Source organism: Limanda limanda, chromosome 2 (genome assembly GCF_963576545.1).
Source record: "Limanda limanda chromosome 2, fLimLim1.1, whole genome shotgun sequence".
In the NCBI taxonomy this organism is placed as follows: Eukaryota; Metazoa; Chordata; class Actinopteri; order Pleuronectiformes; family Pleuronectidae; genus Limanda; species Limanda limanda.
This window is the reverse complement of record NC_083637.1, coordinates 4,515,787-4,529,292: the sequence shown is the minus strand read 5'-3', so window position 1 is coordinate 4,529,292 and position 13,506 is coordinate 4,515,787. Positions and strand designations below refer to the sequence as shown.

The 13,506-nt window shown below is 39.4% G+C and overlaps 1 protein-coding gene across 1 annotated transcript; it reads left to right on the top strand.

The window, feature by feature from the left end:
- The first annotated feature begins 6,652 nt into the window (after window positions 1-6,652).
- On the top strand, window positions 6,653-9,916 carry LOC133027699 (uncharacterized). The gene is made up of 9 exons (XM_061094780.1): window positions 6,653-6,783; window positions 7,014-7,304; window positions 7,393-7,626; window positions 7,722-7,826; window positions 8,106-8,303; window positions 8,417-8,749; window positions 8,924-9,266; window positions 9,356-9,413; window positions 9,669-9,916. Exons 1-9 carry the CDS (start codon window positions 6,729-6,731, stop codon window positions 9,732-9,734), a joined length of 1,683 nt encoding a protein of 560 aa, XP_060950763.1. The 5' UTR covers window positions 6,653-6,728; the 3' UTR covers window positions 9,735-9,916.
- The last annotated feature ends 3,590 nt before the right edge of the window (window positions 9,917-13,506 follow it).

Here is a 13,506-nt window from a genome sequence, read left to right as displayed (position 1 = left end):
CAAATTAAGAACATTTTTCAAACAAACTAAAACAAAGACCCTTAAAACCTTTTAATTATCAAAAATATTAATAGAATAATAAAATATGAATAGAAACAACAATAAAAATGTCACAAATAAACGCCATAAATCCTCAGTGTTTGAGTTTGTTAATAAGCAGGATTACACAAAAACAACTCAACTGAAACCATGACATTTTGTGGAGGTGTGGGACGTGGCCAAAGGAAGAAGACACACAGGAAGTTTCCCACAAACTTAACTCAATATGTATATGGTTGATTCCAAGTGACAGCAAACAAGCACACAACTGCAGCTGAAACTGAGGTCTGACTGACTGCGTGGATGGTAAAAACTTGAGGGATGATAGTGCAAGCACCTGGCAAAGAGTGCTGCAAATTGCACGACACAAAACGATACAGTGCAGCAATGTGGCAAAACACCAATCTAGAGATTCCATTTTATAATAATAAGAGAATCGCAAAAATGGTTTGGTTGATTATGAAAATGTGGTGGAACAAACTACAATCTGGTGGCCGCCACCGTCTGGATAATTAACTGGACACACTGATTTGACATATTACATAATACTTATTAGCCTTGGTGGAGGTATGGACTGTCAGAGCAACATTCTAGTTTCAAACTAGTTTCATGTGAGCAACAGCTAAGAAACTTGTTAAAAGACAATGGGAGATGGAACTCAAGGTTTATTATGTTACATCCAATACACTTCCATGATTATTAAGAGACTATTGCTGCTCACAAATGAAACCTGTGAGTTTGTGGTCACATAGTCATGAACATGGTGTTTAAGTTGTGAAAACATTGCTTCAAGGCAAAACTTTATAGAGATTACTGTCAGTATGTAGAAGCCACAGAGATATAATCTAACATGTTACCAGTCAAGTCACATAACACAGGAAATGCATAGACATTTTTTTTAAACTAAAGATAAGGACGAAACGGTATTTTACAAGTTGAGATCTGATAAACTGTCTCACACAGACAAGCAGACCATTCTGACTTCAGTCTTTTTTCCTGTGATAGATTTTTACCTTTCATTTAAAGTCATACTTTCTGTTGAGAAGCTGAAGACAACACTGGCCATGTTGTCGACAGGAGCTGAATGTGTGTTCATGGGTTTGTTCCTGTACATCTCAGGTAAGAATGATCGTTTATTTCTACAACACTAACTGTGAATCGTAAATGAACTGTTAGAAATGTAAATGTTTATCAGCACATTAGTCAATTATAGATTGATTGGAAGAAAAAAATATGACGCTCAAAATGTTTTCTCATATTCTGATCTTCACATATATTACAGCAAATCGTTATTTACAAAAACAATTAATGTACAATTTCTCTTCTACAAGTTAAGAACTATAAAAATGCTTTTCTGTTTAAGGGGTTGGAGCAAACAGCATCTGTGCCTTAAAAGGTTCATCAGTGGATCTACCCTGCTCAGCTCAACTTCCCACATCAAGCATGAAATGGTTCACTGTTCGCTGGGAGGACTGGAAGATGTTTTACGATCAGCTCTTTGCAGACGGAAAACGTGTGAACATGTCTGAAGAGAGCGACTTCACTTTGACGATCAATGATCTGAGAGAGAGTGATACAAACACTTACTGTTGTAGTGACGTTAATGACAAACAACCTAAATGCCGGGGTGGAGTCATTCAGCTCCTTGTTGCAGGTACAGTGGTTCAGTTATTTATGATTAATTTAATACTGAAAAAATAACATCAGTGCATTAATTCTTGTTTTATTCAACATCATCTCAGACCTGCAGGTGAAGGTGTTTCCTGCCACAGGAGAAAAGACAGTGTCCCTGATGTGCAGCAGCAGTTGTCCTCTGACTGAAAGACCTGTGGTCTATATCTGGTACAAGAACACAGAGTTTCTCTATCAGGACTCGTCTCCTTGGTACCAGGAGCTAATCAGCAGCGAGGAATCAGTCACATACTCCTGTGCTATCAAAGGCCACGAGCATCTCAGAGCCCCTGAAGTCTCAGTGGGTGAGTGACAACATGTGGCTCCATATCCTGCTGCCTTGAATTGTAAAGCTTGTGAAACACTGTTCACCACAGAATGTTGTTTTTCTTTTGTCCAGCTTCTCTCACATCAGCCTGCTTCACTGTGACCTATGCTAAAGGCAGAATGTGCTCAAATCAGCAGAGACCAGAAGATGAGCCGTGCTCCATCACATATCCCAGAGGTGAAGTTTCACAAATACTTACACACAAACACACTCCCAATCCAATACGTCTTAATCCTTTAAATAATGTTTTCACAATTAAGAAGATCTACAGTGTTTCACCAGAGATCGTTAGTTAACTTACATGTTGAAGCCCGGTCATACTGAGGTCCTGGTTAGGGACCATGAGATATGAGTTCTGGTCGGGTTGAGGTTCGGCATGAGTTGGTCGAGAATGGAAATGTGTGTGTTTGTATACAAATTAACTAAAGAAAGCATGGATGGATTTTCACTCATCATTATGTGGCAGGGATTATCCGATCACTCAAGTTATTAGCCCATCATGATTAACGTGTCAGAGATGAAGTGGTGAGAAGCAGTTTGTTTTTTTATCTCTCACAACAGAAATACAAGTTCAAAAGACTAAAGACAGGTGGCAGGTCAAACTGGCCTGTAACACCAGCTGTCCACAGACGGAAGCTCAAACCATCACATGGTACAGAAACAGACGATTGGGGCCGGCACCACGATTAGTTCTCAGCTCCTCTCCTCACGCTTACTCCTGTGCTGTAGAGCACTTGTTCTCTGATGAACTTTGTGAGTATGAGCCCGTTTGTGTTGTGATTCATAAAAGATTTGAGTCAAGAGCCTGTAAAAGGGAGAAAGATAAACTGTTCGATGATTTGTTTAAAATCTCTGTTTCAGGTATTCAGGATGAAACCTGCTCCAGAGTGAATTATGTCAACAGGAGGATCTGTGCTCTGCAAGGTTCCTCAGTTAACATCTCCAGTGATTACTCGCAACCTTACTACCAGCAGTGGAAGTCTAGATTGTGGTATAAGTATAGGAGAAGTGATATGGTGCCTGGTGAAGAGCTGATAAGGAATACAGATCGTATTAAGCTGCATGGATTGATGAACCGCCACATCCTGACAATCAATGAACTTAACAAGAATGACTCAGCAGAATACATATTCAGAATCGAAGGTGAATCAGGGAAATTGTCGGCTGCTCCTGGGGTGACTTTGGTCGTCACAGGTAGGTACAGTATTTAGATTAAACACCTGCATACTTTCTATAGAGAGTTACTATTGATAATAATAAGGAAACTAATTCAACAAACTAATTCCATTTACCCTTCTTGCTTATTTGGGTTGTTTTAGAAGACACTTGTTCAGGAACGTCTTTATCAACTGACCAATCTCATCTTTCAGATCTGAGAGTGAAGTTTAGTCCTTCTGAGGAGGAGGTGACCGAGGGGCAGAGAGTCACGCTGACCTGCAGAACCAGTTGTCCTCTGACGGACAACATGAACTACATTTGGTACCTGAACAATCAACCTCTGAATCTGACAAAAACACAAAGCAAGTACCTAGTTCTGGACCCCGTCAGCAGTGAACATGCAGGAAACTACTCCTGCAAAGTTAAAATGCTCAAGAAGAGCTCTCTTCAAAAGATGCTCACTGTCCAAACAAGAAGAAAATGGACTCAAGCAGTCATAGGATATGTTGCTCTTCTCTTGGTTATAATACCCATCATCATCTTCTTTTGGATTAGGTGAGCATCACTGTGCTCTGCTTCAAAGCAATGACTTTCACATTCTCTTTCACACTAACCTGGCTTCACCTATTCATTTCACTCTCTAGAAGAAAGAAGACTTCCATCCAGTCTCCTAGAACTGAAACCTCTGTCAGCTTGGACGAGGTAAAGCAGAGAATTTTAACAGTTTCTTCCATTAGACAAACCTCCTCATCTATTCAGAGAGTTCAACCGAGTCCAAACAGCAGCTTCATCCTTTGTTCTAATGAAACAGAGATGCATTGTCCCACATGTTCCATGAATGTTATATTTTCCAATATTGTACATAAATAATGTTTTATTTTCTCACTTCAATTCAGCTTTTAGTCATATATACATCAAGAGTTATTTCAGGCAAATGCAGCTATATTGAACCCTCCCATTAATTTGACCTCGGTTTGAAATCTTTTAATTTGGTTGTAAGAATTTGAAATACACAGAAATATAAAATAAAAATGTTTCTGTTGTCTCTTCATCAGTTAAGCCCAGATGATGTGTATGACGATATCTCGGCTCAACCAATAGAGGAGGATGATAGTTACTATAGCAGCGTCCAACTCCCCAACAACAGAGATGCTCTCTACGCACACATCCAGACACATCAGCCCCAAGAAGAAGAGGAAAGCCCCTATGATGATGTCAGCTTTACACGCAAAACAACACCTGAGCAAACATCTGTTATTACAAGTGATTCAGACTTTGTGACATCTCAAAATTAAAGTTACCTAAGACCATATTCATTCTTTTATATGATTGTATTAATAGGCTACTTTGGTTGTAATGGCATTTACTTGAAATGTTACCTGCTATGCTGAATGTAATTAAAGTCAACTTGGAGGAGGTAAAGCAGAGAATTTTAACAGTTTCTTCCATTAGACAAACGTCCTATTGACTTATTGTATATTAAACAATACTGTACATAAATCACGTTTAATTTTCTCAGTACAACTCAGTTTTAATTTTTTTACACATCAATACTTAATCCAGGCAAATGCAGCTATGTTGAACCCTCCCATTCATTTGACATTTGTTGGAATCTGTACGTTTTATTAAGAGAATTTTAAATACACAAAAATAGTAACTAAAAATGTTTCTCTTGTCTCTTCATCAGATAAGCCCAGGTCAAGAGTACGAGAACATCTCAGCTCAACCAATAGAGGAGGATGATATTCTCTAAAGCAGCGTACAACTCCCCAACAACAGAGATGCTCTCTACGCACACATCCAGACACATCAGCCACAAGAAGAAGAGCAAAGCCCCTATGATGTTGTCAGCTTTACACCCAAAACAACACCTGAGTAAACATCTGTTATTACAAGTGATTCAGACTTTGTGGCATCTCAAAATTAAAAGCTACCTAAGACCATATTCATTATTCTAAATGTTTGTATTAATAGACTACTTTGATTGTAATGGCAGTTACTTCACATGTTACCTGCTATGCTGAATGTAATTAAAGAGTCTCATGACTAAAATGAGAAATAAAATTATATTTCTAATCAACATTTTGATTATTTGTTTTTTTATGTTGCAACATGATTGACCACAGGTCTACAAATGCATTTCTATTTCCACCTTCAGGCAAACTGGTCTGTTAGAGGAACTCTAAAATTAGCACATCACTACAGACAAAGGCCTTGTCTAAACTACTGCAGACAACTAACACTCAAATGAGCTTGCTGGGCCAGTAGGTGGCGGAAAAGTCTGTGATCAACAATCCACCAAACACCAGAGAAGAATAATGTGTTCCAAGTCAAATTGGGCAAGTCAAGCTCTGGTCCATGTTTGAAATGTGGAGCTGTGCTGCTACATTTAGCTCCACACGCGTAACTGGACCAAGAACTGCTAACAAAACTACTGAAACTGGTAAACAGCTGCCATTGTTGTTGTTGTTTTTGGTGTATGCTCATTACACAAAGCAACAGTCGGCACGAATAAACTGTCTTTGCTTAGCCTAGAATAATTATTAGGCCCAGTTGTGTTACCCGTCAATGAAAAGGGAAAAAAGCTTGATGTGCTGTTTGAAGTCCAGTGAAGTCGTCTTGGTGGTTTGTGGCTCCTGTTTTTGTGGTTCTGCTGTGCGATGCAGCTCTTGTGCTGAAGTTCTCAGGCAGGCTCTAGAGTCGCTGACTTTTGGAAGGTTTCATCAGTCTGCTCCAGGTAGGCCTGCTTGAAGGTTGGTAAAGCTTGGAGAGGGAGGAAGTTTCCCTCGCTTGGTGAGTGGAAAGCTGCACCTCTCCTCCATTGAAGCTGTGCAGATAGAGAGAGTTGAGCTCCTCTGTGAGTAGAGTAGAAGGAGTTGAGTCGTAAAAGGAAGAAGAGAGGAGACTTGGTTTATAATTGGCTGGTGACCTCATTGGTCATTGGGCCCAGATTGACCAGTAGTGGTTAAAAGGTCAGTTTTCACACGTCTCTGTGACTTTGAAGCACCCTGGGAGACTGAGTTCTGATGCTCTGCTTTGTCTCCCAAACAAAGAAACACGTGGTCAGGATTTGATGAAACATGTAGGCCGACCTGTAGTTCACAAATACCAGGTCACAACAACACTTCCATGATTAATAAGAGACTATTGCTGCTTACAAATGAAACTTCTGAGTTTGTGGTTATGACATCATGTACATGGTGTTAAAGTTGTGAAAACACTGCTGCAAGCGAACGCTTTACTGATATTACTGTCATTAACGAGAAGCCATAGTTACAAAATCTAGAAAGTTGGCAGGTGAGTCACATACAACAGGAAATGCGTAGAGCTCTTTTTATGAGGAAGCGATTTTTTCCAAATTGAGATCTGACAAACTGTCTCACACAGACAAGCAGACGATTCTGACTTCAGTCTTTAATTTTCTCTGTGATTTTTACTTTTTTAATGGTCGTTACCATTTAAATTTTTTATTTTTGATGAGCTTTCATTTAAAGTCATACTTCCTGTTGAGAAACTGAAGACATCACTGGCCATGTTATCGTCAGGAGCTGAATGTGTATTCATGGGTTTGTTCCTGTACATCTCAGGTAAGAATGATCGTTTATTTCTACAATACTAACTGTGAATCGTAAGTGAACCGTAAGAAATTAAAATGTTTATCAGCATATAAGTCAATTGTAGATTGATTTGAAGAAAAACATATTTTCATAGATTCTGCTCTTCACATATATTACAGCAAATCTGTATTTACAAAAACAATTAATGTACAATTTATATACTAGAAGTTCAGGACTATAAAAATGCTTTTCTGTTAAAGGGGTTGGAGCAAACAGCATCTGTGCCTTAAAAGGTTCATCAGTGGATCTACACTGCTCAGCTCAACTTCCCAAATCAAGCATGAAATGGTTCACTGTTCGCTGGGAGAACTGGGAGACGTTTTACGATCAGCTCTTTGCAGACAGAAGACGTGTGAACATATCTGAAGAGAGCGACTACACTATGACGATCAATGATCTGAGAGAGAGTGATACAAACACTTACTGTTGTGGTGAAGTTAATGACAAACAACCTAAATGCCAGGGTGGAGAAATTCAGCTCGATGTTGCAGGTTCAGTGGTTCAGTTATTTATTAATTATTTATTACTGCCAAAATAACATCATTGCATTAATTCTTGTTTTATTCAACATCATCTCAGACCTGCAGGTGAAGGTGTTTCCTGCCACTGGAGAAAAGACAGTGTCACTGATGTGCAGCAGCAGTTGTCCTCTGACTGAAAGACCTGTGGTCTATATCTGGTACAAGAACACAGAGTTTCTCTATGAGGACTCGTCTCCTTGGTACCAGGAGCTAATCAGCAGCGAGGAATCAGTCACATACTCCTGTGCTGTCAAAGGCTACGAGCATCTCAGAGCCCCTGAAGTCTCAGTGGGTGAGTGACAACATGTGGCTCCGTTTCCTGCTGCCTTGAATTGTTAAGCTTGTGAAACACTGTTCACCACAAAATGTTGTTTTTCTTTTGTCCAGCTTCTCTCACATCAGCCTGCTTCACTGTGACCTATGCTAAAGGCAGAATGTGCTCAAATCAGCAGAGACCAGAAGATGAGCCGTGCTCCATCACATATCCCAGAGGTGAAGTTTCACAACTAATTAAATGCAAACACACTCCCAACCTGGTTAGGGACCATGTGATATGAGTTCTGGTCGGGTTAAGGTTCTGCATGAATTGATCAAGAATGGAAACGTGTGTGTGTGTATGTGTATAAATTAACTGAAGAAAGCATGGATGGAATTTCACCCATCATTACGTGGCAGGGAATATCCGGTCACTCAAGTTATTAGCCCATCATGATTAACGTGGCAGAGATGAAGTGGTGAGAAGCAATTTGTTTTTTTATTCTCTCCCAACAGAAATACAAGTTCATATTCAAAAGACTGAGGATTGGAGGCATGTCAAACTGGCCTGTAACACCAGCTGTCCACAGACGGAATCTCATACCATCACATGGTACAAAAACAGACGATTGGAGGAGGAACCACGATTAGTTCTCATCTCCTCTCCTGACTCTTACTCCTGTGCTGTAGAGCACTTGTTCTCTGATGAAGTTTGTGAGTATGAGCCCGTTTGTGGTCTGTTATAATTCGTAAAAGATTTGAGTCAAGAGCCTGTAAAAGGGAGAAAGATAAACTGTTTGATGATTTGTTTAAAATCTCTGTTTCAGGTATTCAGGATCAAATCTGCTCCAAAGTGAATTATGTCAACAGGAGGATCTGTGCTCTGCAAGGTTCCTCAGTGAACATCTCCAGTGAATACTCGCATCCTTACTACCTGCAGTCAGAGACTAAATTGTGGTATAAGAATAGGAGAAGTGATATGGAGGCTGGTGAAGAGCTGATAACGAATACAAGTCGTATTAAGTTTCATGGAGTGATGAACAGCCACATCCTGACCATCATTAAACTGAACAAGAATGACTCAGCAGAATACATATTCAGAATAGGAGGTGATGCAGGGACATGGTCGGCTGCTCCTGGGGTGACTTTGGTCGTCACAGGTAGGTACAGTATTTAGATTAAATACCTGCATACTTTTTATAGAGTTACTATCGATAATAATAAGGCAACTAATTCAACAAACTAATTCCATTTACCCTTCTTGCTTATTTGGGTTGTTTTAGAAGACACTTGTTCAGGAACGTCTTTATCAACTGACCAATATCATCTTTCAGATCTGAGAGTGAAGTTTAGTCCTTCTGAGGAGGAGGTGACCGAGGGGCAGAGAGTCACGCTGACCTGCAGAACCAGTTGTCCTCTGACGGACAACATGAACTACATTTGGTACTTGAACAATCAACCTCTGAATCTAACAAAAACACAAAGCAAGTACCTGGTTCTAGACCCCGTCAGCAGTGAACATGCAGGAAACTACTCCTGCAAATTTAAAATGCTCCAAAAGAGATCTCTTCAAAAGATGCTCATTGTCCACAGAAGAAGAAAATGGACTCAAGCAGCCATAAGAATCGTTGTTCTTCTTCTGGTTATAATAGCCACCTCCATCTTCTTGTGGATTAGGTGAGCATCACTGTGCTCTGTTTCAAAGCAATAACTTTCACATTCTCTTTCACACTAACCTGCCTTCACCTATTCATTTCACTCTATAGAAGAAAGAAGACTTCCATCCAGTCTCCTAGAACTGAAACCTCTGTCAACTTGGAGGAGGTAAAGCAGAGAATTTTAACAGTTTTTTCCATTAGACAAACGTCCTTTTGATTTATTGTATATTTAACAATACTGTACATAAATCATGTTTCATTTTCTCAGTACAATTCAGTATACATTTTTTTAAACATCGAGACTTAATCCAGGCAAATGCAGCTATATTTAACCTTCCCATTCATTTGACATTGGTTGGAATCTGTTGTGTAAAATACACAAAAATAGTCACTAAAAATGTTTCTCTTGTCACTTCATCAGATAAGCCCAGGTCAAGTGTACGAGAACATCTCAGCTCAACCAATAGAGGAGGATGATATTCTCTAAAGCAGCGTCCAACTCCCCAACAACAGAGATGCTCTCTACTCACAAATCCAGCCACATCAGCCCCAAGAAGAAGAGCAAAGCCCCTATGATGTTGTCAGCTTTACACCCAAAACAACACCCGAGTAAACATCTGTTATTACAAGTGATTCAGACTTTGTGTCTACTCAAAATTAAAAGCAACATAAGACCATATTCATTATTTTATATGTTTGGTTTAATAGGCTAATTTGATTGTCATGGCATTTACTTGACATGTTACCTGCTATGCTGAATGTAATTAAAGAGTCTTATGACGAAAATGAGAACAAAAAAATATACTGTATTTCTAATAAATGTTTTTTTATATTCGTTTTTTATGTTGCAACATGATTGACCACAAGTCTACGAATGCATTTGTATTTCCTCTTTCAGGCAAATTGGTCTGTTAGTGGACCTCTAAAATTAGCACATCACTACAGACAAAGGCCTTGTCTAAACTACTGCAGACAACAAACACTCAAACGAGCTTGCTGGGCCAGTAGGTGGCGGAAAAGTCTGTGATCAACAATCCACCAAACACCAGAGAAGAATAATGTGTTCCAAGTCAAATTGGGCAAGTCAAGCTCCAGTCAATGTTTGAAATGTGGAGGTGTGCTGTTACATTTAGCTGCACACGTGTAACTGGACCAAGAACTGCTAACACAACTACTGAAACTGGTAAACAGCTGCCATTGTTGTTGTTGTTTCTGGTGTATGCTCATTACACAAAGCAACAGTCGGTACGTGTGAAGTAAACTGTGACAATCATCATTTCCAAAATGCTTTGTTTTGTTTTCACACACGGATAAACAGAATCCAGGTTCTGCAAAAATCTGCACTATTGGATAGCTTTTGTAAAATGCCCTTTGGATTTAGATGAGAGGCCCAAACACAGAGGAAAAATCCATTTAATAAAATATCAGCATTAGCATTGACCACATTCTCGGCTGGTCCCTCAAACAGAGAGAAGATATGAAGTGTAAAAAACATTTGAATTTCAAATTAAGTAAATTTTCAAAAATACAGAAAACCTTCAAACCTTCTTATTTTTAAAATATGAATAGAAACAACAACACAAATGTCAATGAATAAACGCCATTAATCATCAGTGTTTGAGTTTGTAATTTAGCAGGATTACACAAAAACAGCTGAACTTTCACCATGACATTTTGTGGAGGGCTGGGACGTGGCCAAAGGAAGAATACACACAGGAAGTTTCCCACTCACTTATCTCAATACGTATATGGTTAATTCCAAGTGACAGCAAACAAGCACACAACTGCAGCTGAAACTGAGGTCTGACTGACTGCTTGGATGGTAAAAACTTGAGGGATGATCGTGCAAGCACCTGGCCAATAGTGCTGCAAATTGAACGACACAAAACGATACAATGCAGCAATGTGGCAAAACACCAATCTAGAGATTCTTTGTAATAACAATAAGAGAAGCGTAAAAGTGGTTTGGTTGATTATGAAAATCTGGTGGAAAAAACTTCAATCTGGTGGCCGCCACCGTCTGGTTAATTAACTGGACAAGCTGCTTTGACATATTACATAATACTTATTAGCCTTGGTGGAGGTATGGACTGTCAGAGCAACATTCTAGTTTCAAATTAGTTTCATGTTAGCAACAGCTAAGAAACTTGTTAAAAGACAATGGGAGATGGAACTCTAGGTTTATTATGTTACATCCAATACACTTCCATGATTATTAAGAGACTATTGCTGCTCACAAATGAAACCTGTGAGTTTGTGGATACATAGTCATGAACATGGTGTTTAAGTTGTGAAAACATTGCTGCAAGGCTAAGTTTTACTGAGGTTAGGGTCAGTATCTAGAAGCCACAGAGATATAATCTAACATGTTAGCAGGCGAGTCACATAACACAGGAAATGCATAGAAAACTTTTTTAAAACTAAAGATAACGAGGAAACAGTTTTTTACAAGTTGAGATCTGAGAAACCGTCTCACACAGACAAGCAGACCATTCTGACTTCAGTCTTTTTCTCTGTGATAGATTTTTACCATTTAAAGTTTACATTTTTGATGAGCTTTCATTTAAAGTCATACTTTCTGTTGAGAAGCTGAAGACAACACTGGCCATGTTGTCGACAGGAGCTGAATGTGTGTTCATGGGTTTGTTCCTGTACATCTCAGGTAAGAATGATCGTTTATTTCTACAACACTAACTGTGAATCGTAACTGAACAGTAAGAGATTTAAATGTTTATCAGCATAATAGTCAATTAAAGATGACATTATAAATGTTTTCTCATATTCTGATCTTCACATATATTACAGCAAATCTGCATTTACAAAAACAATTAATGTACAATTTCTCTTCTACAAGATAAGAACTATAAAAATGCTTTTCTGTTTAAGGGGTTGGAGCAAACAGCATCTGTGCCTTAAAAGGTTCATCAGTGGATCTACACTGCTCAGCTCAACTTCCCACATCAAGCATGAAATGGTTCACTGTTCGATTGGAGGGCTGGTTGATGGTTCCAGATCAGCTCTTTGCAAAGGGAAAACGTGTGAGCATATCTGAAGAGAGCAACTTCACTATGACGATCAATGATCTGAGAGAGAGTGATACAAACACTTACTGTTGTGGTGACGTTAATGACGCACAAACTAAATGTCAGGGGAGAGTAATTCAGCTCCTTGTTACAGGTACAGTGGTTCAGTTATGTATTATTAATTTATTGCTGTGAAAATAACATCAGTGCATTAATTCTTGTTTTATTCAACATCATCTCAGACCTGCAGGTGAAGGTGTTTCCTGCCACAGGAGAAAAGACAGTGTCACTGATGTGCAGCAGCAGTTGTCCTCTGACTGAAAGACCTGTGGTCTATATCTGGTACAAGAACACAGAGTTTCTCTATGAGGACTCGTCTCCTTGGTACCAGGAGCTAATCAGCAGCGAGGAATCAGTCACATACTCCTGTGCTGTCAAAGGCTACGAGCATCTCAGAGCCCCTGAAGTCTCAGTGGGTGAGTGACAACATGAGGCTCCGTTTCCTGTTGCCTTGAATTGTAAAGCTTGTGAAAAACTGTTCACCACAGAATGTTGTTTTTCTTTTGTCCAGATTCTCTCACATCAGCCTGCTTCACTGTGACCTATGCTAAAGGCAGAATGTGTTCAAATCAGCAGGGACCAGAAGATGAGCCGTGCTCCATCACATATCCCAGAGGTGAAGATTCACAAATAATTACACAAAAACACACTCCCAACGCTATACGTCTTAATCCTTTAAGTAATGTTATCACAATTTAAAAGATCTACAGTGTTTCACCAGAGATCGTTAGTTAACGTACATGTTGAAGTCTGGTCATACTGAGGTCCTGGTTAGCGACCATGACATATGAGTTCTGGTCGGGTTAAGGTTCTGCATGAAATGGTCAAGAGTGGAAACTCGTGTGTGTGTGTTTGTGTACAAATTAACTAAAGAAAGCATGGATGGATTTTCACTCATCATTTCGTGGCAGGGATTATCCAGTAACTATTTGCTCACTCAAGTTATTAGCCCATCATGATTAACGTGGCAGAGATGAAGTGGTGAGAAGCAGTTTGTTGTTTTATTCTCTCCCAACAGAAGTTTATGTTCAAAAGACTTGGTGGCCATTAAAACTGGCCTGTAAGACCAGCTGTCCACAGACGGAAGCTCAAACCATCACATGGTACAAAAACAGACAATTGGAGCAGGAACCACCATCAGTTCTCAGATCCTCTCCTCACTCTTACTCCTGTGCT